Genomic DNA, 27,728 nt, shown 5'->3' on the forward strand with positions numbered 1-27,728 from the left:
TACAAAGGCTCAAGGCTGCAAGTCTTTTATGAGCCCTAGGTTGACTGTTATTGATGAATATATTGGCATAAACCTATGGCTTAGTTTGTGTTGTAATGAAAAAGTGTGTCCACGTTGTATCCTATTTTTTATTTTGTGTAGTCCCATTTAACATCATGAAAAAGGTGTGAACATAGTAATATCATTTCATCATTCTTTTTTTTACCTCTTTACAGATGTTCATGCCTCATCAACAGATTTGATGGATTGCAGTGCTGCACACCAAATGTGAAGCAGTTAGGCAAATCCTGTCAGAACTCCAAAATGTCTAATAAGACATGTAACCTGTCCACTGACCAATTTGAGCGAACATCTCCTTTGCCCCCCAGAGACCTGCAGCTGGGCCTCACCAATGGGAGTCATGTCATTGACTCATCACAGTCTCCTTCACCTGACTCAAGCAGCTTTTCCAACATGAGTGACAGAGAAGCCAGTGGCTCACCTGACGTGCTCGATTGCTGCCTAGTCGATGGTTCCCCTGTGGATACCACCTACAACAGCACCTTTTTACAGGCTAGTGGGATCTGTAGTGTAAGCACAAACTTGAATCAGACTTTTATTGCCACACCTGTCAATGGCAGTGTGAATTTCTGGAATGAAAACTTGAGTCTGAGAAACCATGAGAATGGATCAGAGAAATACCAGGCTTTGAGCAAGACCCCATATGATGGAAGTAACAGTGTGGTGATGTCGCCGGATTCTGCTGGGAGGGAAAGCCAACTGGGATCATGTGAGATGTCCCGTACAGGATCCACTGAGAATGACTGCTACTCCTTGAGCTCTGGGGAAATGGTCATAAGGAGCAGCAGTTTCTGTCTGGAGGACCAGTCTCTCTTGGTTTTCTCTTCTATGGATGAGTCGTCAATCTGCCAAGCTGCAGCCCATCCAGCATTTCCTGCTTCTGACTCAAACCTTCTGTCAACCACTTTTCCGGATGTCTGTGAAAAATCCACAGAAAGAGTAATTGAAGATATCACAGGCCATCCAGGTCTTGGCATGACATTCAACCAGACGAATGAGGAAAATGATCCTCTATCCCCCTCTATTGTAGCTCTGCCAAGTGAAAATGAAGGAGCTCTTTTGATGACTTTTATCTGTGAAACATCTCCTGCCGATAGTGGAAAAGAGTCTCAGTTTGCAGAGCTGCTCCATTTACCTGGTGCATTTACACCAGGACAAGGCAAGGCCTTTGTGAACAATTTGTCTCCTAGGCAAGACAATGATAAGGATATACAGACTTCCACTCCTATACAAACCATTGGGAACAAGATCCCCACGCTGCCTTCATTTTCAGAATCTCCATTCCCCGGAAACGCAGACAGCCCGGCCCTCCATCCAGTTAAAAAGCCGCAAATCTCTGCAACTCCTAAACAACGTTTGGTTTCCGGAATGCCACCTTCAATCGGCAGAGTCAAGAAAATGGAGATTAAGAAATTTCCTAAATCAGACTTAAGCAGTGTGAGATCTAAAATTGTTACAAGAAATGTGCATCCAATGCCAACGCCAGTCCGCGCTACACTTCGCAAACAAGCACAAGTACATAGAGGAGTAACTTTCCAGGTTAGCCCTGACAAGGTAAAGACTAGCCTTACATCCCCTTCCAACATTAGAATGGTCAGTAATGCTGAGAGGAAAGTGAATGCAGAGGCTGACAATTTGGGTGTGACGGTGATGCTGTCACCTGAAGATACTGCTGTGGATGGACAGGGCAAGAGTAGAGAATCCTCACCTCTCCACCTCCCAGCTGCAAACACACTTGGGTCAGCATTCAGATGCAATGATGTCTGTTCTGAAACAGAGCACACAGACTCAAGCCAAGTGGCAGGCGCTACAGCACAGCACGTTGGCAACGAGACCTTCTGCTTCTCATCCTTAGAAAAATCCCCTGATAGAAGTGTCCAAACAGAACCCAAACCGACTCCAGCGAAGTGCGTGTCAACCAAAATTGAGGTCAGAGCAGGCTCAGCAGCGTCGGGTCAGAACAAGCCTTTAGTCCGTTCGACACGGCTTCACAGCTCATCGGAGAATCCTTCATTATCTAGGCCACTCGAGGAGAAAAGAACCCCTCTAAAGGTCTCAACTAGCTTTACTTTTACCAAACCTGTCACCCACCAAGGCCCGACCAAACCGGGGAACCTCAACTGCTCTTCCCAGAATAAACAGGCTGGGGCCACAAACAGACCTGCTGAACATTCCACAAGGGGGGCTAAGAAGAGCAGCCCCTTGGTGAGTATATGGACTTGTTTCAAATTCAATTGTTTATGTAATGAACATGTTAAAAAAAACACATACAAAGTGAAAAAGGACAGGATAAAAATGACTGTTAAATTTAATATAACTGTTAATATTCTGTGTTCTATAAAACTCATTAAATAAATAATTTTAAAAAATAATTGAGGAAAGAGCCAATAAGCCTTTTTTAGAGTAGGAGTCAAATATTTGGTTTGCGCTTCCAGGGATTTTTGCTGAAATTAATGAAATTGCTCTCTTTTCAGGCAGAGTCGAGGAAATCATCAATAGCAGGAGCCTTATGGGACGACATTAAGAGCAAGTTTCAAAGACGTCCGCCTTCTAAACAAACAAAAGGAGCAGCATCACTTTCACAAGCTCCAGCAGCCTGTCCCAGACCAGCCACCGTGTCAGCCAGGCAGAGGCAGGTCACCCCGCAACGTGACGAACGCAGGACCTCCAAATCTGCAGGGTCACCACAATCGGGACAGAAGAGCAGTGCAGGTAAAATTCATATTAGCTTAATAATATTTCTAGTACTGTACTCGGGATGACACTGAATAGATGACAATTCGATCAAAGGAGCCTGATTCGACTGCCAATCTCACCGTCGAATAGTCTCAAAATTTGGTGATGAAACAAGTGTCATTCTGTCCCGCCCTATGGGGTTGCTGAATGTCTGATTTTACATGGAATTGCTTGGTTTATTGCAATTAATCATAATACATTTCCTATTGTGGTATTTATCAGCCTATTAATAAGATCGTTTCAACTATGTAAATTCTTAGTCCAGGGCATCCCTATGCTGTAAATGGCATGCTGTGTATTTTTTGTAAACAAGCCAAGCGTAGCTTGAGTGATAACATGACAGGAGTCTTGAACAGTTTAAAGTCTTTTGTTTCACAAAGGATTTGGACCTTAACATTTCACTGAATAAACATTAACAGTAAGTGACTCACAATCAGAACCCTCATATGCCTTGTGACCAGCTTTTGACAATGCAGTGAGCTAATGATTTCCTAACTATTGTGTAAAGTTGACTTGGTCTGCAGTTGTAGGATTGCAGGCGTCTCCGATACTTGGTATTGTGTGTAGTCTATTAACTGTAGCTGATACAGCAAGATCCTTCAAAGCAATACATTAATGTCAGAAGATGGTGCTTTACAATCGTCAAAAAACAAAGAAATATTGTTTTAATTCACTGGCCATCATTTCTAAAATTGTGAAAATGACATAAAAAATGAAAAAAGAACATTCAAGTTAATGAATGGCATTAGTAAAAGGTGGAGTCAGTGATTCTAGAGAATGCTTGTTGGCAAAGGCACTTTTTGTCAAAATCAAGTATGTTAGCTACGGTGGGTTCCATTGTTTACATAGGCTGTGTATTAACACCAGCTTTTTTTGTTCAGTGGACACATAGTACAGACAGGTAGCGGATTGTGAGAAGATATTCCCAGACTGAAGCGTTCTCCATAATATATGACTTAACCTTTTGAAATTAAATTGTTCATAAATCTACTTCACCTACACATGTTGTTGTAAACAAACTGGTTCAGGTTGTAGTAAAGTAGTCTCGCCATCAGAGGGAGAAATTGAGCCCAACTCTTTCTTCCTCCTGATGAGCTCAGTCAATGTTCCACAGGAACAGTGTTGGGCACAGATGTCACCTCCGGTCTCTTGTCCAGTTCTTGGGAATAAACAATCAACTCCCTCTGCTCTTCATGCAGGGTACCAGAGGGGTCTTAAAGTCATTTAAAAAACATTTAATTTTACATGCTCAGAATGAGGCCTTAAAAGTATCAAATTTCACCAAGGTCTTACATGTTTTGATTGCCCTTTTGTAAGATAAAATAAATACTTGGAGTGTATACACAAACTTCACAAATATATTGTAACAGTATGTCAATGTGAGTATATCAATGTGAGTTAAAACAAATGTTCTTTATTCAAAGCAACATTTGCCAGTATCGACATTGGTATAAAATAGGTTAAAAAGTCTTACATTTAACTTGGATATCCAGGGGGGTATCCTGTCATAGTAAGAGGAGTCTAATGGGAAGGAAGGGGATTCTTCCTCTGATGGGAAGCCGTCTGTGTGAGTGGAAAAAGCAGGGGAAGGAAAGGGAGGTTTTGAGCTCACCAATAGCATCAAGTGAGAAAGCAGTGTTTGAAACAGAAGCACTCTGAGCACAGTAATAAAGGAGTAACTGCAGCTACAAAAACACTCCATAACATAAGGATGCACTATTTTACTGAAACTGCAATATTTTTGCATATTGTTGATTGAATTTGACATGTTGGTTGTAGTGAGTAAGATAGGTAAGTTTTGTATTTTTATGTTGAATTTATTTGATTTATTTTTTCATTTTTCCTTTATTTATTCTCAAAAGATCAATTGAGGGTTACCCTCTTTTACAATGACGTCGAGTCGAATTGAGCAGTAAGGAGTGTAGGAAAGCTGTTAGGGATTATTGTTCATTACATTTTGAGACTTTTAAATATCCTTTTTTAACTACTGTTTTTGCTTGTTTTGCTATCGGACAAACGTCCCTAAAAAATATCCCTTATAATGGATGTATTAATGCACAGTTATACCAGTTATGAATAAAGTGTGTGTGGTTGATTCGACCTGATTTGTCTTGTACGGTAGCTCTGGGGAAATCCTTACTGCCTGCATTTGTATTCATGTCCAATGCGCAAATACAATGTGTGTATTTGTCCTTAATAAAGGACTTTATGTTGCTGACCTTCAGTGTTTATTTGTGCTCGATTGCTCCTTTGCAGGCAGCCAGAGAGCACAGGCAACAGTAGGGCCATACCTTGGAACTCCCTCAGCGCAAAGCAATAAGCCCCAAGTGAATGGATCCCGACCTCTTCAGACCCCCTCTCGCACCTCTGCTATGGGCCCTCCCAGTGCTACCCGACTATCACGCAGAAACCTGGCCCAGTCCAGTGTTCACACAGGGCTCAATGAAGGAGCTGGGAATACACTAGGTGAGCCAAACAAGGATTTATGTTTTTTTTTTTTTTTAGAAATAGGATGTTCTATCTGAATAACAAGGATATTACATAAAGGTATAAAATCAGTTTTAAGCGGGATGTTTTCTGGGGTCAGGCCACTGTGTTCATAGGGCTTTTTAGGCCACATCTGGACAAGGAGGGGAGGGGCGTGTGTTATAAATGGTGACCCACTTCAGGACGGGGTTGGATTTAAATCTTCACCCGATGCAAATCTTTCCCTGATTTATAATGCCTCCACATCTGCAAAGATACATTGGCACTTGACATCTTAAAAACATTTGACAAAATTTATAATATTTCTTTTAATTTGAGCTCTGTAAGAAAGTACACTATCTTTCAAAGCTATCATCTGTATCAAAACCTCTGCATTCAGGAGCTTTGAATGGTTCTAATGTGAACTCTGTAATTGTATTTTCGTTTTCTTACTGTTATATTGTAGTGATAGAATGAGCACTGTTACAGTCTTCTTAGCATCTTTAACAGCATGCACAATTATGATTGGCTGATGGGACCTATTTTCCAAACTGGGGGGACCCCCCTTGTGTGCGGTTGTTATGGCAACAGGCTCTATTCCACTCTAGTTCACACACACACACACACACATCGTTGCCTGGAGGAAAGAGAGCAGACATAACATTGCTGCTATATTGCATCTCAGACGACATCAGATGCAGTTTTTCTTAGGTTATTTTATTTTTTAAATGAAAAACAAATGGCAGGTTACACAGAACTTCGAAGCTGCACTTGGACTGAATTTCCAGCTCATGTTTTTAACAGCTCCTCTTTAACGACACAAGGCAGCGCAGCATCTAACTGTGATCTCACACTATTGACGTGTCTGCTCATTGGATCCTATCGCTTCTGTATCATCCCTTTGTTAGCAGTAGTTAATGGAAAAGATAGAAAGCTGTGGAGAAGTAAGTGAGACTGGATGTTGAATCATAACTGCGGTGTCTTATGGATATTTTAATTAGTTTATCCTGGAGGACATAGATATACTCATTCAGTCTTATTGTTTTTGCATTTAAATACATATTTATAAAATATTGCTATGGTAAAAATGTGATAGTCACATTAGCTTCACTTTTTGTTATTCTATTTTATTTTACCTAAATTATTATAGTAAAATACTTTTTTTTAATAACAATAAAGGAAGGAATTTACCTTGTTGCTCATGAGGTTGTGCATGTTATCAGAAACCTTCTGTTTACATCCTGTAAGTAGATTAACATAGCATTGTAACAATTCACTAGTGGCAGCTGACTACATGAGGCTAATGGTGTTTGCAGAAGCACTGTATTAAAAAGGCACCATCCACTTTCAGTTCTTCTTCAATTCCGATACCATGGCTCTTTTATTCTTGAAAATTATTATTGTTGTTCTTGTTGGTATTATGTGTAAGGCCACATGAGGCTGTAGTTAACCACACAGCACTCTGATTAAGGCATACTAGGTCATTCTGGAGAATGTTTGTTGACATCACTTTTTGTCGATCAGTGAATATCTCCTCACAATCTGCTACAGGGCCAGCGGTAGACAGGGGCCAGGGTGGGCTGTGCCACAGATAGTGGGTCTGTGGAATTTTCAGACCCACTATCGGACGGACCTGTTCATTCGCTGTCCAAGAAAATGTCAAATAAAATTCAGACAATTAATACTAAAGAATATACCATTACCATGCATTGCTTCTAATTGTATTATTGGGTGGGCAGGACAGCCTGCCTCCAAGTTACCCTCCCGTCTATAGTGGTCACTGTTCAGCAGAGCCGGCCCGAGGCATAAGCAAAATGAGCGGTGGCTTAGGGTCACGACTGCCAGGGGTGCCCCCACAACTTTTTTTTTAGTTTGTGTGTTTGATATCAACATCATATTATGTAAATGTAAAGTATGTAGTATGTAATCACTGCATTTAAATTAATTCATTATATTACAGAAGAATATGTCCCGTAAAAGAAAGAGCACCAAGCCCATCCCAGAGGACCCTGCATAATATTTTATTTCAAATTTATATTTCTATGGAAAATCCATGTGTCTTTCTTCAATAGATTCTAATTCATCTGACCCAGTGTCTCCAAGTTATTTGTTCACACACAATTCCTCAGATTTAGCCTCTTAATTTTCCTCTCAAAGTGCACCAGATTCATGCATTTCACTTTAAAAAGGTAAAAAAAAAATCTCCCGGGGGGGGGGGGCATACCCCCGGACCACCCTAGCAGGGTTGTGACCTCGTCTGGCTACTATTTTCACCCAGCTGGACATCGGAGGCAATACTGGAAAGACTATATAGTGTGTATAGTATATAGCTCTGGACTACCACCATCCAGGTTGCCCAGTCCCAAAGCTTTCTCTTCAATCAGCTCAGGCTGCCTACAGTTAATACTGCAATTTAAAAAAAAAAAAAAGATACATTATGTAGTGTAAAGCCTAATGTATATTATATGTTATTCATAAACATTTTGGAAAAAAAACATGCAAGAATCAAATCTCCCACACAGCAACACTCAAAGTTTATTTGCATATTGTGTTCTACACAATTCACAGTAAATATGCCAAAAAGCAGATGCAGAGATCTTACAAGGGCAAAAAATGTCTGCGTGCGCTCGCATCTTCGGTCTCTCTGCCCAGTGTGTCCACCTAAAATTTCTACAGGCCCACCCTAATCTAACCGTCTAGAACTGGGCCTGATCTGCTACCTGGCAATACTGTGTGCTTGCTGAAAATAAATCTGGTGTTTAAACTGGTACATAAGAAAATAAAATGTAAACTAAGTGTGCCCGCTTTGTTTACATAAATGAGGCAGCAAAAACTGTAAAGAAACAACCGCTTCAAAAGGACCTTGATTTACTTCATTAGCCACAGGAATATGGATCAGTACGTGAATCTGTGATGTCGATCCAATAAGGAAAATTACAGCTGTATTGACACCAGCTACTGATAAGGGAACGGATCTGCCCCATTCTGAATAACAAGCAAAGATGTATAAAAATGTCTCAGAAAGGTAATCAGTATTTATTTACTTGTTCAATAGTTTCTGGAGGAGCTGCACAGAAACAAACACCTTTCAAAATGGTGCCGAAAGCGAGACTCATCACAACGCCTGCGAGAAACACTGCACCAGGTTGGATTACATCTCTCTATACACACACACTCACTCTTACTTTCTTCATCTTGTTGTTCTATACAAGCATGCATCTTTCATCTTTATAGGTTGTTTAAAGGCATAGATCTTAATTTTGGCCCAATTTTAAATATCACTTTCTGAGTAAATACGAGTGAGGGGACACTGATCCAAAAATCCAATCCTCTACCTAAGATAAGGTAATGGCATCATTATATCAGGCTAAGGCTTCACATGATTAAAGACGGCTATTGTTTTTCACTTACAAATTGTGTGGTAACCATGTGTGAGTGCTCTTTGGTCATGATTTGATTAAGTTACACACATCATTGTCTTTAAATGAAAACAGTGATTGATTAAATCACACGACTAAGGACTAACATAAGAGCTGTCTGCGGTGGTGGTCAGTTGCCAGTGTTGCCTGCTACATCATGGGTCAGATTAACTCTTGCCTCGTGTCTCACCTGGGTCTTCTGCCTCCAACTCTAGCTTTGGCCACAGCCTGTAAACCTACGACTTCCACCAGCAGAGGAGCTTCAACCTTTACAGCCACTCCACTGAAAAAGACGCCTGTTGCCAGACTTTTTAGCACAAATTCAGCTGGACTTGGTAAGAGTTTTCTATTTTGTTTTCGACACAGATTGGGCTTCTAAACAAGTTGTATTCATTAAGTGTATTTCCTGTGTTTTGCTGCTGCCTTATCCTTAAAGTTGGTCTAGCATCTATACGAATATTCACCATAAATACAATACAATCTTATGTATAAATTGTAATAATTAGAGCCAACAGCTCATGGAAATCCAGTGTCCCAAAATACTAGAATATTCCTGATTGGTCTTGTGTAATTTCGTGATTTTGTGAAGTTTTTCAGATGCTGGATTTTTTTATTTTCATGAGCTGTAATCTAGAAAATATAAAAGTTAAACTTTTTGAATTAACTAACGGAGAAGAAAACTTGTTCACGATATTCTTGGAAAAAAATGTGCTTTGTGATATAAGGAAGTTGTAGTACTTTTGATATATCAGATGTGGTTTGTGCCTATTTTGACCAGAACATCTTAAGTTCTCGTATCCTTGTTGTTTTCAGTGGCCACTCAGACTCTTTCACATCTGTTTCCTGTAAACATAATCACTAAATCTGTAATCAGTGCTATTTATTTTATTGCCCTTTGTTGCTTTCTGCTGCTCACACGGAATGTTTTATGTTTATTGTCCATTTTCCTGTCTTTTACGGTGTTGTTGCAGTCCGCTCGATCTTATTCTTTTACAGAAATTAGATGGAAAACAACCAGCATTATATGACACAACTTTATTTTCAGAAAATATTTCCAAAAAGACAAGAATCAAGACATCAAGTCAGGACCCAAAAATAGACAAATTCAACAAGGAAAGACAGCACTTAAGGCCCATCAGCATGGATTTGATCTGGAATTAAGGGCTGTATTTAGTTTGGCAATTGACGGGTGCACAAAATATTGCTTCAGGCTAACCATATTCAATTTTGGAATCTTCGATCTCTGCTATGAGGGGAACAACTTGGACTTGGTGTTCAGAACGTGGTTGGGGTCGGACGAATTGTTATTGGCCGTCCTTAGAATGATTCCTATGATTGATTCATACAGTTTTGTTGGTTGACCTACTATCTTTGAGCAGACTTGACTTTAAAGTAGCAGACAAGTTCTTGTACCATGTAGTGTTATAGTACTGTAAAACCCTCATAATCACAGCTTATTATTATTATTATTATTATTATTATTATTATTATTATTATAATATAACCCTATATTAGTCAGCAGATTGTGTTGCTGTTATTGGATTATGCATGTTTCACAGTCATGGCTGAGGGCACATTTTCACAGAGTTGTGCCAGGCAATCTGTTTTCATCTCTGCTCATTCAGACTGAACCATGCCATGCCACAAACACAGGGATAGAGTGTGAACGAGAGGACGAGTGGGGGTCTAGATTAAATTCCTATTGGCTGCAGTCCTGCTGTTGGCTCCTCCCCCCCTCCCCTGTCTCTCCCACCCCACCCCCCTCCCATCTCTGCCTAGCATCCTGGCTCTGCTACAGCTCCGCCATCATCAAATCACGCTCTGAGATGTGGCTCTGTTTTGGTGAATAGATGAAGCTTGGCTTTACCAAGAGGATTAAGGGATTTTTACTTGTTATTTTTGTCGGACCCTATCACATCTATTGCGCTGTGCCACAAACAACTGGCCAGACTTCAACCTTTTCTCCGTCTTTTAGGCTTCAAATCTGGGAATTAGATTTTGAGTTGGGAGACCTGCCATGCTGAACGGAGTGCATTCACTTTGTACAAGTCTGTTTCAGTGGTGTAACTCTACTTACTGTTTTTTATTGATTTATTTAATTGCTCCTAGTCAGTGCGGCTTTTACCTGAAACAACTTACACTGAGGAGCACCATGGCATGTGGTTCATAGCCTGCATCAAGCTTCTGCATTTGGACATTGTTTTTTATTTTTTTTAAGTTATTATTGACTAAAGACAGTTGCTGTCTTGCTTTTATTTTTGAGCGATGTTATGGTCTCCGAAGCTCTCCTTGTCCAACATCCACGTGCGTCTGACAGCCAAGGGTTTACTCCGAAGCATTCAGCTGCTTTCAGGATGCAGGAAGAGCACTATGATTTTTCAAGCAGGTCTGTCAATTTTTTCATGGTTACGTATTTGTATTGACATTGTTTTGCTTTTTGTGGGTCAATGTGCTGTGATATTTAAGCCAGGCGTGTTAGTATTTGCCTCCCAAGCACGCACGAAGACCTGTACAGTTAGCTGTTTCTGAAATCTATTTTTAGCATGGTTATTTACTAGCTGGCAAGGCAGGAGGTTCATCTTTCATTTACCTACCTTGGTGGGCAAAACGTGAGACTCACAGCAGGAGTATTTTAGGGTACAAATTGAATTAAGGAACTATTTAATTTCAACAAACGTAATCTAAAATGTTTATTTATATAGTGAAGTATCACAAATAGCAATTTGCCTCAGGGGGCTTTAAAATATGTAGAACATATTAAATCGCTTCTCATTAGATCATTGAATTGAATAAGTAAATCGGGGGGGGGGGTTTAATGTTGAAAAATTATAATAATAATAATAAATATAGGAATGGCAATAGAGCATTTGTCTCTCCCCAAGGACATACAGACATGCAAAATATGTCTATTCTACACAACTGACAAAAACATCTGAATTGTCTTTATTTACTTACAAACTCGCAGTGTTGACATTTTAGGTTGTCTTACATTATTTGTGAGGCCACCTTTTAACATGACTGTCTGTCAAGATGCATTTCATCCTGCCGCCTTGCTCACTGGGACACCCAGTACTCCTGTTTCACCCTGAGGTGGTCCAAGGTTATTTTGGTCCCCGGTCTTTATGTGAACCTTGTTGTGATGGCTGAACGGGACTGTGGGAAGACCAAAACTTCCTTCGATTCCCACATTATTTAAACCATTTTTCTTTTTTTGAAGGCTTTTGACCAAATATGGCAACTAATTTTTACAGTCTTAAAGATTTTAATAGCGAAGTGAAATAACTTCTTCAGTCAAGTATTCAGTGAAAGCTACACTGAGAAATATTGTCTGGCATTGATAGCTAAGCTCTATAACAACAAGTGCCTGATTGTGAAGGGTCTCATCACCCGTCATGCTTTGTGCTATGGTGTGATGTCTCCTTGCAGCAGCGGAGTCGCTACGCTTTGGAGTCACTCAATCACAAAGTATTTGATGTCAAGTGTAGTAGTTGAATTGGTACGCAATGATTCTTTGAGACTGGAAGAAAATGTGAAATAGAGAAGGCAATGTGTGTAATAAACTCTGTGGTCAGACACTTCAAAAACAGCCTATGTGCGTACATGAAGTCAAGTTCATTCAGAAAGTGCAGATTTGTCTGTTTTGTGAGAGCACATGATAATTACACATGTCAATTGGTCAATGTCCGAATGAAGCACATACAGGTTTTTAATTTGTTGCCTTTTAAAAAAAAAACAGAATATGAAAAGAAAAACTGAAAATGCCATTTCATATAATTCACTATTTATGTCAGAATCGTTGCCCACATCTCAGATTTTCTGAGAGGTTTGGAACATTTTAAATTATTTAAAAAGGTGATTTTCCTTTTTTTTTCAACAGCAAAGTCTGTTGCATAATTTCCACTTTTGCACGAAATACTGATATGGCTTTGAAAAAAAACATAAATGGATATGTTTATTCCCTTTTTATATGGTTAAAAGTGAGATTATTAGAGGCCAACTTTGTGGTCCCAAGAGGGCAAGTGAAAAGAAAACGACAGTAACATTTCAAATTTTAAATAATTATTTATTTATTAAAATAACTATAACTATTAATGACTACCTTGTATTACATTGCAGGTGGGTAAGAGATCCACATGCTGCTGACAAACAACTATTCATTTATTACTAACGTGTTGGTTAAAGCATCACATAGTTCACATCATAGTGTAGAAGTATCACATTGTCTACTGTATGTGCCACTTGAGAAGGTGTCTCCTTGTCCTCTCTGCACAACCAGCAGAGGGCATCCTCGTTTAAAAATAAATCATCTTTTGATTTAGTGAACTGCAGCGTCATCAAAACCACTATAAACTGAGCAGCTCAAATGTTTGTTTGGATCTGTGTCAGAAAAGGGTTTTACGTTTTGATATTTTTCTACTAATGTAGCATACATGATGCAAACGTAAAAGAAAAAACATTTCTATGTAGTTTAAAAAAACTCTATGTGGATATAGGGGATGTAGATTGGAATTAGTTTTTCTTGTCTTAAATCTTGAAATGATGTTTCAGTATAAAACATTTAAAAAACAAAGTATTATTAAAGGCACAACATACAGAACAGGCTCATACATGTAAAATGATTCCTTCAATTTAAAAAAAGGGGTGGATAATAGTAATAGCTACTGAAGAACTAGTTTTGAGGTAAACTTCACATATTGATATGGAGCTGTGTAAACTCAAGTCTGTCTGTGGCATGACCGCAAGATATAATTAATCAAATGAGATGGATCTGGCTTTTCATGATCCTGTTCTTACTCGTTTTTGGAGGGAACTGACTCTGTGGGAAAGGCTGCATTACACCAAGAACAGTTACATGCTGGTGATATTCTGGGATGTTATGATGGTCTAAAATGATACCTCTGCTCAGTGCATCTAAATTTAACTTTAATGCGCTCCAGGGTTTGTGGTTCATAAAGGGCAGGGCACAATTATAAACATGCATTGGATTTATCTTCATTGTATTAAGGGGGCAAATTGTTGGTTTTAACTACACACGCTTTTACTGTATCAAATGTGCATGCAACCATATCAATATTTGCTTTTTGTCCATCATTAATCTTAATGGACTCTACAGCTGTTAGCTGAGTGAGTATGCCCACAGGCTGCTGGTGCCGTAGTATATATTCCACTCACTGGTATTCCTGATATGTCTCAGGCTATCCTCACTGCAGTGTTACATAACACACTACAGTCTCCTCCATAGACAAACAGCTTTCAGAGAGACAATATTTATGCTTTAATATTATCAATGATAAGTCCTTTTCCGTTTTATCCACTAATATTCAGTGGTAATGAGTTTATCACTGTTTTGTTCCTGTATTCTTATGTCTGTTTTGTGGCTGTGTCAACAAAACGTTCTTCATTAGTTATTGAATGGAGGTGATGTATTTATAAACCTGATGTAAATCAAACCTACAGTAGCATAGCCTCGCTAAAGTAAGTTGTCCTTGGTGACCACCAGTGTCTGCAGTGCACTAGATCGAATTAGGATATGGAAAAATAATTACATTCAGAGGATTTATTTTTATGTTTGGGCTGTCGGAGAAGCAGCACTGGGAATCATCAAACTGATTGGACAGGACAGTTTAGGACATAAGAATTATCCAGGGCTTTGACACTGGAGCTTGCTGCTTCTGTGACCCTGACAGGGGAGAGTATAGTGGGTGGGTGGTACCGCTGTCAGGACGGGTACGCTGTTATGGAGGGGGGTATGATGATGATCAATGTTGTCACGACGACACTGAACACATGTTCTTTCACAGTGGACAAGAGCAAACCCAAGGCCAGCGCCCGCCAGCAGCCACCTCAGCAGCAGCAGCAGAAGTCCCAACCAAACAAGAGTTACGGACCTCCGGATGTGGTGCCAGCCAGGGCCGCTGAGGGGGGCAGAAAGGACCAGAGTATCAAGGAACATGGTGGACTTCTGGCAGCTAGTAACCAAAGATTTGAGGCTATCGCTATAGTCTTACAGCAAGCTTTGGCAGAGGTAAGAACATTTTATTAATGATAGGAAGTTTATATTTTATTAGTGTGAAGCCTATTTCAGAATTACTTTATTAGAATTAGGTTTGCGGCCCCACCAACTTTTTTTTATTCAATAAAATAATTTAGAGGTCTTTCAATGACATCCTATCCTATTTATAGAAGACAGAGGTTAAGCGCTATGCAAGAAAGAACTCAATGCTGGCTTTAACATACACATTAAAATAAGCCATACACAAATGAACATGTCCAGAGTAAAAGCAGGATACTCATGACATGAGATATCACCTATTGATCTCTACATTTACAATATGTGGTTTATAGCAGAAAAAGCCCTAATGTATCTTATGAACTTGGTGCTGCTACAACTAAATGTTTTGCAACATGAAATCCTGTGTGTAGATAGAAGGCAAAGCAAATGGCATATCTATTGACAGCAACAGCATGGGGAGTGACTGTAGGGGTATGAGGAGACTTCACACACAGACACTTGGAAGTTAGCCAAGGTGTTGTTGTCATCCACTGAACAACCAAAGTTATACTGGATCAAAGAGAAACTCTCCTCCATTTAAGAATTAATTTTTGTTGCTGCATGATTTGTATATTTGTGTTGAGATCTTTCAAGTATTGTACATTTGTGGTTATCTGACTTCTATGATTGCAGTCGTGGTTATTCCTGCTCCATTGCTAATCCTTGTGTGTGTGTGTGTGTGTGTATATATATATATATATATATATATACACACACACACACACACACACACACACACACACACATATACTTTTTAAACAATCCAAAACATCGTAAAAAGTATTACAACTTGAAAGTATAAGTGTATCGTTAGCACAGTTTGTGGTTATCTAAAAGCTCACTTTGTCTCTTTTAAGTTTTACCGACATAGATGAATTGGTTGTTAAGGTAGGCAAAGTGTAACCCTGACAGCCTTTTTAAATATGTATGTTTAAGCTTGGTGTTTGTTTTGGACCTGTTTTTAATAGCGGTGAGTCACGTGATTGGCTTCCAGGAACGGGATGCCCCGAGGGATTATTCTTCCCACAGACAGAGCAGCGCAAACAGGCTTTGTCTATCAGCTCCCCTCCACCCGACCCCAACCATCATACTCCCTCAGTTAGTTGTTGTCATAGCAAAAGGATGATGTGGTGTTTGGACAGAAGCCTAATAGACTGACATGAGTGAATTATAAAATTCAATTAGATTGGTGAAATGTAGTTACCTAAAAATTATATCTATGTTTCTGCAAACATAGGGGTTAAATATATAAGGCATACTCCGTTACCTTGTTAGAGTACATAAAATGTCACAAGCTATTTCTGTCCCTCTCCATTCAACATTAGAAGTGTCCTTGTCAATTATTTCACACCATACGTGTTGATTAAGTGAAACCACTGGAATGCACCCTCCAATTATAGCACTTTTTTTTTAAGACAAAATAAATTATATTCTATAATCTTAATGATGTCACTATCTGACAGGTTATTGGGTTGTAGCTTTTTCCTTTCTTACTTAACATTTTTAATTGGGTTTAATGTCACTGTCAGATGAGACCTGGTTTAGTGGCACAAGGAACAAATTTGCCTGCAACATGCCATCACTCCCTAGCAATGGCTCCATTGCAATAGCTCCGACATATTTGCTACCCCTCTGACTCATCAGCACAGTGTGTCGAGGCCAAATCCATTAAATGCACATGTATGAGGCTGTAAAAACGGCCGGCATGAAACACATAAATCTTTAATCAGTTCGGCATCACTGTACTGCAGATATCATCGACCTATAGGGCACCAGGGTGGAGCAGAGGAAAAACCCCACTGTAGTACGCTTATTTAAAAACCTGCTGTTGCTGTTTTGCTTCTAGCTGTCTATCACATTTTAGCTGTGTTGGTAGCTCAGGAATGATAATGCTTGTTGATGCTGTAGTGACTCCTTCTGATTGGTTCTGGTGACATTTGCTGCCCCCAAGTGAAAATAATTGTCTGGTAACTCCATCAATGTGTCCCAAGGTTTATTTTAACAAGCTTCTGTTTACAAGCGTTGTGGTATTGTTTGTATTACTAAGTATCACAGGGAAATTTGCACAATTTGTACATGGTGACAAAAATAACAAACAAATACAGTGCATGGAGAGGCAAAAACCCAGTTGGCCTATTTGAAGCCATCACCCTTATATAATTAAAAAATAATGCCATAACGTTATAGCTTTATATAGCTTATAAGCTAAACTCTTATTAAAAGTTTCTAGAAGTATGAAATTCTGCTGCTTCTCTCTGTTGTAAAACAGAATATCCCTTATGCGACCTAGATTTCAGAACATCCCTTTGCAACGGCCTCACTTCAGACTTACCAGACAGACGCTTGGTGCCCCAGATATAGTAACAGAGTTCATATCAGTCCAATTTTACTGCAAGCTTCAGTTAGTATTGTTGTTTGTTAATTTGTGCTGCTTGTTGGACATAAAAATGAGTGAAAAAAATCTGGTTCTCTGATTATGTAGTCAAGTGTTTTCTCAGATATGTAGCAGCCATCTTGTGAACATGTTTGCCTGTTGAAACCTGAGAGGCACATTCCAGGCATTATAAAGCCAGTAGTTACTAGTAACTCATTTTATGAGATCAGTATTGACGGACGGATGGATGGATAGATTTGATAGAGGAATACATGTTTAAATTTGTCACATTTATGTTGAGGAACAGCGTGTGATCTCCAGTCACTGACATTTGACTCATGTCCATCTGTTTGGGCAGCAACGTTGTGAAACTGATTACATCAACACATGTGAAATACCAACAGTAACAAGTTGGTTCCTCTCTGTTAGAAAAGCAGCTGTGTCAGCCTCCGTGACTCAACTTTAACTTCTCTACTTTATCCTGTGTATTTTATTGATGGACATATTTCTTTCTTTTTATTTTATTTGTTAATTTCAATTCATCCTTAAATTTTCCACACTGTCTATCAATATTTGAACTGATTGTTGTATATAAGTCCTTTTAAACAATGTTTTTGTTTGTATTAATATAGACAAGAAACACTGAGCACATACAACTGTGCATGTAGATTAGACCCAGAATAGTTGGCCGGTCTGTACCCTCGTAGTGTGAGAGTGTCCCAGCTGTTGACTTGATATGGTTATGAACAGCAGCCAAAACACCAAGCAAGGCCCGAGCACTGGTTCTTATCATGTGTTTGGATGGAGTGTGTCAGCACTGGACCTAGTTGGCATACCTTCTTCCCAAGAAAAAATGCTCTGACACAAGTTTCACTTTAGTGCAGGAATGCAAAATCCCCAGATAACCATAGATTTGTTTTAAATGTTGCTTTTCATTAACTTGCTTCTTGATATTCGCAATATTTCCAGGACATTGTAACTTTATCCTAAGCAATTAATCATTGATCTAAGTCTACCATTAAGTGGTATTCGACACCTGACATTGTATCATATTGATATACTCTGGGGACATGTATACTCTTTGCAGCCATCTAGATGTCATTGGATATCAAGTAAGAATGATAAAAAAAAAATATGCACAGCCCCAACATAGAGATCTGATTACCATTATAATAATTTATTTTTGACAAAATTGACTAATACGGTTTTATGCAAGATTATTTTAAGTATATGGATACCAGAAAAGTGGTACCAAAAAATAATTTTTCAAAAAGGAATACTAAGATCTGAAGTCATCAAAAAACAAAGAGCCAAAACATTGTATGTGAGATAAAGTGAGAAACTGCATCTATGATCCTTTAGTCTGTGCATAGACAGCAGTTGATGTGATCTAAGCTATGATACAATTTACTGTTCGGCCCTTCTGCAGTGACCATTACTGGTTAAGATGTGCTGTTTCTAATGCAGTCTGATAAATAATTACCTTGGCATTTAGTCAACAATTGACACATTATACGTTGACTGTAAAAGCTCACACAGAATCTGGAAATGAGCCTTGCCTCAGCATTATATCATCTAGTAATGGAGAGATTGTACCCACAGAGCCAGCAGTAGTAAGGCAATGGAGAGGAGAGGGGATGATTTAACGTCGGTTTGGATGATGAGTGGTGGGGGATGGCTGTAACGAAGCCTCTCCATGTTTCCCTTGGGAAGGTCACTGCACGGCACAAGTCCTTCTCCATCACCGCGGTGTCAGGCAGCTCTGTACAATTCATCTGTTTTCTCCCATCCGCCTGCCTGTTAGTGCTCTCTTAAAGTGACCTCACCTCCACTGGGTAAGAGGCTGTTCTTGTTGCACACTTTAGCCTTGCCCCTTTTGTCTTTTTAGATGTAATACGGTAATGTGCACTCTGCAGTCACTCAACACAGCCAGTGGAGCGGTGTTTTCAGCCGTGCCTCAGATGTAGTCGGGGCAGTGTAGGAGGAGGTGTGTTTGTGGAGGTGGTGCGTCCACCTGGACCACTGTTTGTCCTGGAGTACTGGGTCTCCATAGCTGGGGGGGGGAGACACTGGCACCAAGACCCAGATTGAGGCTGGATCATGGGCTGTTCAGGCAGCAAAGCGTGCCTTAGTGCTCCCTGCACTGCACAGAGGGTAACTGGCTTTTATATTGTTTTTACAGCGCCGTTAGGAATAGATACTGATCTGGGGCATAGCATGTGAGGGTGTAATATAATTTTTATTGTGTAAACTGATCAGTGAAGTGATATTTGGCTTGTATTACTTTGCTGTTTTGTCCGAGGATCAGAATTGAATTATGCAGGCTGTGTTGATGTGCTGTTCAGTGTGTCAGGTTGTTTATATGACATAGCATATGAAGAGAAATGTCATAAAGAAGAGGTAAACAGTTTTTGGTCATTAATGCAGCAGTTTAAAGTCTGGTGGAGCACTGCAGTTACAGTGCAGCCCCCCTCTCTACTGCAAATGAGTCAGAAAGGGAGTAGTAAAGGAATTAGGCTGACAGAAGGCATGTGCTAAGACTCAAAACATGAGTTGAATGTCAAGTTTTCCCTAATCCCCCTCCGCCTATTCTTATTAATGTTTTTTTTTTTTATCTTTCTAAACTGTTTTTGCTATGCTGTTAATGTATTTACATTAAGAGAATGCAATATCCTGGTTGGAAAAATATGTATTGATTAGATGGTTATGTATCTCTGGGTGTTGCCCTGTCATAACATCCATTTAATTGTCAAAAATCCTTCAAAATCATAAAACCAGCATTGCTCAAATGTGATATTTATTGTCATTTCTTTCTCATCTTCTTGAGCATGTGAGTGACTGTTTACATTGTTTTTTTCCTCCGCAGCGCGATGAATCAAAGCAGCATTGCAGGGATCTGTCCCAGGAGCTGGTCAACCTTCGAGGAGAACTCGGTAAGTTGTTAGGTCACCTTGATCACACGTCCTCTCATTTCAAAGTCCTTATCACCAAAGTACACACTCCCTGCTACACGGTCGGCTTTTACTGAGTGTTCAGTTGAAGTGTTGTTGACCTGCTGATTGTAGAGTTAACATGACGTTAAAGTAAACATTTTGGATCCTGTTGCTTTAGATAATGAGGACAATATGGCTCTCCTGTTTGCTGTTTTCTTTTCATCATTGCTATTTAGTTGTGGGTTCACTTGTATTGTTGTCATAATTTAACACAGTTACTGAGTCATTGTTGCTATAGTCACACATTAGGTTGCACAAATTCCTCCAGGGAAAAAGTTATCCAGTTCAATTTCAGTGCTCAATCTTTTTTCCATTATAAATAAACAGTTCAGTGCTGCGCCACCAAGTGGTTTGTGCTGTGACGAGTTAACTTTTCTTATTTGTCAGAATTGTTTAATTGAAAAAATATTAACATTTTTGTGTGCAGGGGAGATGTTCTATTGTTTGCTTTTGGCCACCACATAGATGCCCCCTGTGGTTCTTTCTCTAACATGTTAATTGCTTTGCCCTTTGCTGAAAATCAGATAGTTAATTATCTAGCCATGTGTGTGTGTGTGTGTGTGTGCTGTTTTAAGCGTTGCCACGTAGAGAGGTATCGGCTCATTCCACAGGGAGTGGTTAGGTTGACCCCTGACCTCACACAGAAGGGGCTCCCAGTGGTGGAATGCAACCACCTGAGGCCTTGTGATTGCTTGGCGACAATGACCCAGCCATGCTTTATGTCCAGTCTAAGTGCTGTCACACAGAATAACCTATCAAGTTCAGGCACATGTACTGCCCCACACACACACACACACACAAGCTCATACACACGCTCGCACACCAGCTTTCATATCTCATACTGGAGGCAGCAGTAATAGTATCGTTGCTCCTCCTCCCGCCCGCAGCCTCGGGACTTCCACATGACTGCTCTTATAGTCTAAGCGCTGTTATATCTGCGATTTAACACATTCCTTCAATCTAATTAAATGTGCTGCTGTTTTTATGTGTACACTGGTGTTGGACCATATCCAATTATTGATACCTCTTTAAACCTTACCCAAATTCTACCCCGGTAGACAGTATTAACGTTGGGTAGCCTATTAGTTTCAAACCTATCACAACCTTATACAAGATTACGTTGAGCTAATCGAAATGAAGGTACCTTTTGCAAATGCATATTTTTACTGAACAGTGCTTTAAGAAGAGGCTTTCACGTAATGCGCAAGTAAAATACTGCAGATTTGTCCTTTTTGACAGGTTCTTTATTTGACAAATTAGGCCTCTGTAATTTATAAGGGTTCTGTCTTCACTTTTCTAGCATCTTCAAACACAGGCATGGGTGCTGCTGCAGGACATGGACACTTAAGTGTAAACATGTGAACATTATACAACAGATTTTTTCATGACATGGTAGCTTTCATGGTAGCTGTGTTTTTGTGAGCTAACCGAACCAAATTCCTGTTGATTTATGTTAAAAATAAGAATTGAAAGTAGTGAAAAGGAATATGTTATATGTAATGAGACTCGATACACTTTTAGTTAATTCCCTCCTCAGCCTGTGTCCGTGCCTGCTTCCACACTGATCTCACTCCTCATAGCAATAAATTACATTCTTGGCCCGAGCCAAAACTGGGGGTTAAAAGCTCCCCACTCCCCCTTTGTTAATATTCCACACACATAAAATGACGTCTTAAAGGGATCTGCCTTTTTCACCATCCTCATTTCATCATCTGTGAAACTTCCAAACCACATCGTCATGCCGACTGTAGGCCAAAAATACAGCTAACTTTAGATTAACTGGGCCCTCCCCCCACATATGAGGCACATGAGGTGTTTTTTATAGAAATTCTCATATGACCAAATCTCTGTTGCAGTGCTGGGCCCCGTTTGTTGAGCTGTACATGCCAAATGCCTGATAGATTTTCCCTATGTTAGCTTGGCCCCTGTTCCTGGAGCTGCTGCCATTATTCCACTCTTAGAAAGGTGAATCTTTATGCCCATGCACTGCAGTGTATCTTCGTAATGCAGCTGTAGTATTTGATCTGTACTGAAATGCATCCACACAAGAATTGGAATACACATCAAGACATATTTTCCGTGGCAGAGTTGTCCAAAATAACCTAAATTGCAACCATCAATACACAGGTGTTAACCAGTAAAGACCTCAAATGCAACATGTGGCCCTTGTGGCTAACAAGGATTCTTTATGTGAGACCAAAGACCCTTTCATGATGGCTTATTGGTGATCATGATAGTATTGTGGTAACTAAATCTGTTTTACAATAGGATATCATATTTTACGATTACTTTTACTAAGGAATAGTACACTCACCTTGAGTGTGCCCTGATGGTTTGTGAGAGCAGTGAATTGGAAAATGTACTTGCCATACAGTGTAGTATAGCAGAGCAACATGTGGGTTGAGAGTTATTTTGTACTCTTCACAATCAGTTTGACTTTGCTAGTGAGTTGAAGTTCACATCGCCCAGCAACGCCAGCTGCTGGGCATCAACAGTGTTTGTGCACTGGCACTTAAACTGCAGACAGATTGTGGAGTTGGTCACAGTCACCCACTTGAGATCCGATAGAAACACTTATAGTGTTGATAGAAACAGTGGGGAAATACTGCAACTGTTACAGAACAAAGTTAACTAATTGCCTCATTTTAAAAATGGCAAATTACCAGCTGTTGAAGAAGGATTTAGGAAATGTGTTAACTATGGCACTGATTTCAAGATACTATGAAGTAATTTAGAGACTTGTTATCGTATCTTCATCTGCCTATAAATAACTGCTGCTGTTTAGTTGGCATGTGCAGTAAAGTGCAAGATGACCCTCCCCTTTTTTGAAGTCAGTTTTTCCATTACTTCTTGGAGCAAGAACACATAAGCATCGAGAGAGAACTTTGCTAAATGGAGGTTCCTCACTGGACATATCATGTTTCTTACATAAGCACTTTACTAATAGGATTTTTACTTAACCCTATTTCAATGAATATTACAGTCCACACAGCTGTATACAGGCCCTGAACCTCATGCCAATGTCCTGACATTGAGGTAAAATTGTGTTTTTGTGCGCTCCCATGGCATAGTGGGTAGAACGTGTACCATTAAGGCTCAGTCCTTGTCGCAGTGGACCCCGGGTTCGACTTTGGTCCAGGCCGTTCACTGCAATTCATCCCCCTCTCCTCAATTCCACTCTGTACCTTTTCAACTGTCAAATGAAAAGGTAAAAATACCTAATAAAGAAATATCTTGAAAAATATAAATGAATATTGTTTTTTTTTCTTTATTTGCAGTTAGCTCGGTCCATTCTACAGAGCTTCTGGAGAAGGAGAAGGATGAGTTGCGTGTTGCTCTGGAGGACGCTCTGCAGAAGGTTCAGCAGCAGCACCAGACAGACCTGGAGGGACTGGAGCAGAGGCTTCGGAAGTTCTACCAGACAGAGTGGGACAAGGTCCACCTCTCCTACCAAGAGGAGACCGACAAGTGCAAGACTCTCATGCAACAGCAGGTTTGTCAATAAACCAAATGTAGTTTAAAAAATAATATGACTTGTATTATACATTTTAATTATTCATGCAAAAATATTTCCTTTGAGATAGGGGTGGAAATTACACAGAGGGCTATAGAAAGTACACTGGTATGACTTAGTTCTACAGTATGGATTTTGACTATACCTTGTCACCGGTAAATAGCATTAACGTTTGCACAATAAATGTTCCTAAAATACCTCTGTACTATGTGAAATGTCCTAGTAATACAAGAGTACAATGATGGCTAACATACCAGTGTTTTACCCCTTCAGAAGCATTTATATAGACATTTTTAGATGGATTAAATATAGCGTGATATATACCTATACTGTCTTTGCTATAAACTATACCATGGAATACATTTAAGACCATACTGTACAGCCCTAATGCCTCCTCTGTTTGAATTTATAGGCTCTTCTCTCTTAAGGAGAAAATAACTATAAAACATTTTAATGTAATGTACGAACATTAAGCTGTTTTTCAAAATGTAGTGCATCCCATTTTCTTTTTAAAGATGGGAGAGCTGGAAGCCAATCATAAAGCCTTGAAGCTGGAACTAGAGAAAAGCCACACAGAACAGCTGCAGTGTGTGAAACAGCAGTATGAAACCTCAGTGGAAGGTGAGTGAAGTGAACAGGACGCAATCAAATTATTAAACTTTATTTGTTCTCTGAAGCTGCATTTTATGAGTTTATTCAAAACTGATTCAAGTTGAGAAAGCATTGAGTAATTGTCTGCCTTAGTTAACCATGTATGATTTATTTTTTTTATTGAATGGTAACATGAAATTGTGATAGACCTTGATATTTTGTTTTATAGATTACCGGTACTGAAATATTTCTGTAAATTTCTTCAGAGCTCCGTAAAGTCCACAATGAGGAGATGCAGTCTGTGCAAAAAACCTTGGAAGAATCGGAAGCAGCTCTTTCTGTAAGCTTGACTTTTATTTCAAATTTAATTAAATTTTTTTTTTTTTTTTTTTTTTTTTTTACAAAATTCATATAACCAATAGCAATTCATAACATGAGTAAAACTTGACTTAGTGACTCTTATGCTGTGTACATCCACAGGAACAGATTGAGAAGCTGACTGCGGAGAACAAAGCCTTCCTTGAGAAGTTAACGGCAGAGGAGAACAGGAGGAAAGATATGGCTGCAAAGTGTCAGGTACCCTTATCTATGTGCTTTATATAGGAAGACTCCAGTGTACCTATAGGAATTCAAGGGGGTAACCATTAAGCCAATTGTTACCAGAAAGATTAATTATCAACAAAAATCAATGCACATTTTCTTAAATGGACCTCATGTTTAAGAGTTGTCAGGTCAATAACCATTCTTAACCACACAAACCGATGTACAGCAGTGCCCGCCCTCTCGGTAGAGTCTAGGTTTTAATCTTCCCCGAGTGCTGTCAAGGCTGCCACATATACTCAGCATTCAGCCCTGGCACAGGACAGTAATTAGGTTAACTACCTCACATTACCATGCCTCTCCAATATTGCCCTTTTATGATATAGCATTAGCAGCAGATAAATATTGACCACATGTAGATATTTTTTGCTGCTTGGCATCGAGGCAATCAGACTTAGCCTCTGCTGATGTTTTAAGGAAGCCCAGGTTGCTTTGATAGCGACATTTCTGTATTGTAAATCCTTTTTTTGATTGGTCTCATTTATAAAAAAACATTGAAAAAAGATGCATCTGTGTTTGGTAAGTGATGCCTGGCGCCCTCTGTGTATGAATTTAGATATATGGTGTTATGACATTTCCGAGAATGTCTTTAATCATTGTTGAAGTCTTTAACATTCCCTGAACATCTTGGCACTTGTTATTTGTCCCGCAGAAAGACTCCCACACCTTGTATCTGGAGCAGGAGCTTGAAAGCCTCAAATTTGTGCTGGATATCAAGAACAAACAGCTGCACCAGCAGGAGAAGAAGATGATGGATATAGACAAGCTGGTGAGAATTGAGGGAGTTGAAACATTTGGTTCTGGGCAACAAGAAATTATACTGCCATTATTTGAAGAAAATAATGTATAACTCACTTTTTAATTTTATTTTCAGAAAGAGAAAAATGTGAAGTTGAATGAGAGCTTTCAGAGGGTCCAGCAGGAGAATGAGGACTTCAGGGCCCGAATGGATAGACACACTGCACTGTCAAGGTAAGGTTCACCATATGAATAGTTATGGAAACCAGACTTTGAAGGATATAACCACTTGTCTACGGTTAGATTACTTTTGACTCACTATACCTTTACATGAGGAGTGCATGCTGCTCTGAGCCATAGACAGAGCACACGCCGGAGCTGCGAGGTGACGCAGTTTTTCCTTACAATGAATAAAAGCACTGTAGTTGATCTTAAATAAACTCAACATAAAGCGTCCACAGCTGAAAATAGCTCAACAAATACACCACTCATTCAAGTTTGAGTAATATTTGCTAAAAGCTAACGTTAGATTAAAAAAAAAAATACAGTGCCCATCTGCTGATATCTGTCATTGAAAACAAAAACAAACTTGAAATAAATTAAATGATTGTAGTCAGTTCTGGAAGCATTTCATCTTCAGTAGGAACCAATCAGTTTGGGGCTGAGAGCAAAACACAGGCTCAAAACGTGGCTCAACTTTGTTCTTCAGAGCATTTCTAAAGTCCTATTGTCTGGCTGCATTACAGACAGCTGTCCACAGACCAGGCAGCCCTGCAGGAAACGCTCCAGAAAGAATCCAAGGTGAACAAACGTCTGTCGATGGAGAACGAGGAGTTGCTGTGGAAACTACACAACGGAGACCTGAGCAGCCCACGCAAGCTGTCCCCCACAACCATGTCCCCCTCCCACTCCTTCAACCTCCAATCACCTCGCAGCTCTGCTCTGTTCTCCAGCCCGCCCGTCTCACCCAGATAACAGTGGGCCCCTGCTTCTAGTGAGCAGACCCTCTCCTTTGAGTTATCCTAATGGAATTTAGAGCCGGAATGTGTGTTTCCTCGTCGCTTAGCAACACAAATATCCTGACTTTTAGCTCCTTCTGGATTGGATGAACTTTGACACTTATCTGCACAGGGATGCTGAAAAATTAAGACTGTAAAAAGTCGCACAGAAGCACTTATTTAAAAGCAAGGTCACCTTGTTGTTTTGCCTTTCACGTCTGATTCTATGGGTGGAGAAAAAGGAATTCTCAGGACTTCTATGAAATGATACACTATTTTTGTTACTTGTTCTTGTTTGGCAGAGGCTTGTCTGTCCTGTGGCTCAGTGCATGCACATTACATTCAGTAAATGCAGTAGAAAATTGTACACCCATGCTCGCAAATGTCAACATGTGTGTAGCAGATACAGAGTTCAGCCTGCTGTGTGAGTGAGAACATCTGTGTCTGGACACCACGACATGTTAAATCTGAATTCAGAACAGCCATTAATACAGATGACACTGTCCCTCCACGGGACGCATTTTATTCAAGATATTTGTTTGTGAAATATGGAATTGCATTTGTTGGATTCCTGTGGTATTTCTCAACGCTATGAGTGACAGCCTTGTGCTATTCAGTACACCAGGACGGTGCAAGTTTCAGCTTATGTTCAGAGTTTCTTTGATGTCTATGTTCTCAGTTTAAATGTTGGCGGTTTAAGTATCATTTGTGGCCTCATGTTTCTTGTCTTTTTCATGTTGTTTTTTTTGTTTCACATTTGTGTGTTTCACATTTGTTTTACCATGGGACCAATCCAAGTCTTTGCGCATGTGTCCGAGTGTTGTTAACCCACGCCCCCACGCCCCCTACCCCACACCCCAGCGCCTTTATGAAACCTCCTTAATGCAGCTTTAATGTCGGGGTCTTGAGTTGACCATAAGAAGCTTTACAGTACGTGTCAGAGACACTGCCTCTTGGAAATGTCTGAGTATTTTGTCTGGAATTTTTATTATTTGTGTGTTGACCCTGTTTGAAATATGCAATTAATAAAGACTTGTATTATACCTGCTGTATCAAGTCAAGCTTTTAAACTTCTACTTATGGTTCACTTTTTATAAGATTGTCATACTGTACTGTGTGCTTGCTGTAAATGCAGTCCATGCTCTTTAAAGGGACACAATGCTAGCCATGGTGGGTCCCCGCCCTTT

At 39.7% G+C, this 27,728-nt stretch overlaps 1 protein-coding gene across 1 annotated transcript; it reads left to right on the forward strand.

The window, feature by feature from the left end:
- Window positions 1–303: 303 nt before the first annotated feature.
- On the forward strand, window positions 304–27,584 carry mtus1a (microtubule associated tumor suppressor 1a; the record flags this gene model as incomplete). Its single annotated transcript, XM_080036103.1, has 13 exons — window positions 304–2,265; window positions 2,535–2,772; window positions 5,053–5,262; window positions 8,318–8,407; window positions 14,369–14,706; window positions 19,974–20,040; window positions 23,379–23,593; window positions 24,130–24,235; window positions 24,472–24,545; window positions 24,686–24,781; window positions 25,458–25,574; window positions 25,680–25,777; window positions 26,290–27,584. 13 exons carry the CDS (start codon window positions 304–306, stop codon window positions 26,516–26,518), a joined length of 3,840 nt encoding a protein of 1,279 aa, XP_079892229.1. The 3' UTR covers window positions 26,519–27,584.
- Between the last annotated feature and the right edge of the window lie 144 nt (window positions 27,585–27,728).

The sequence above is a fragment of the Ammodytes marinus genome, assembly GCF_949987685.1.
Source record: "Ammodytes marinus genome assembly, chromosome: 10".
In the NCBI taxonomy this organism is placed as follows: Eukaryota; Metazoa; Chordata; class Actinopteri; order Uranoscopiformes; family Ammodytidae; genus Ammodytes; species Ammodytes marinus.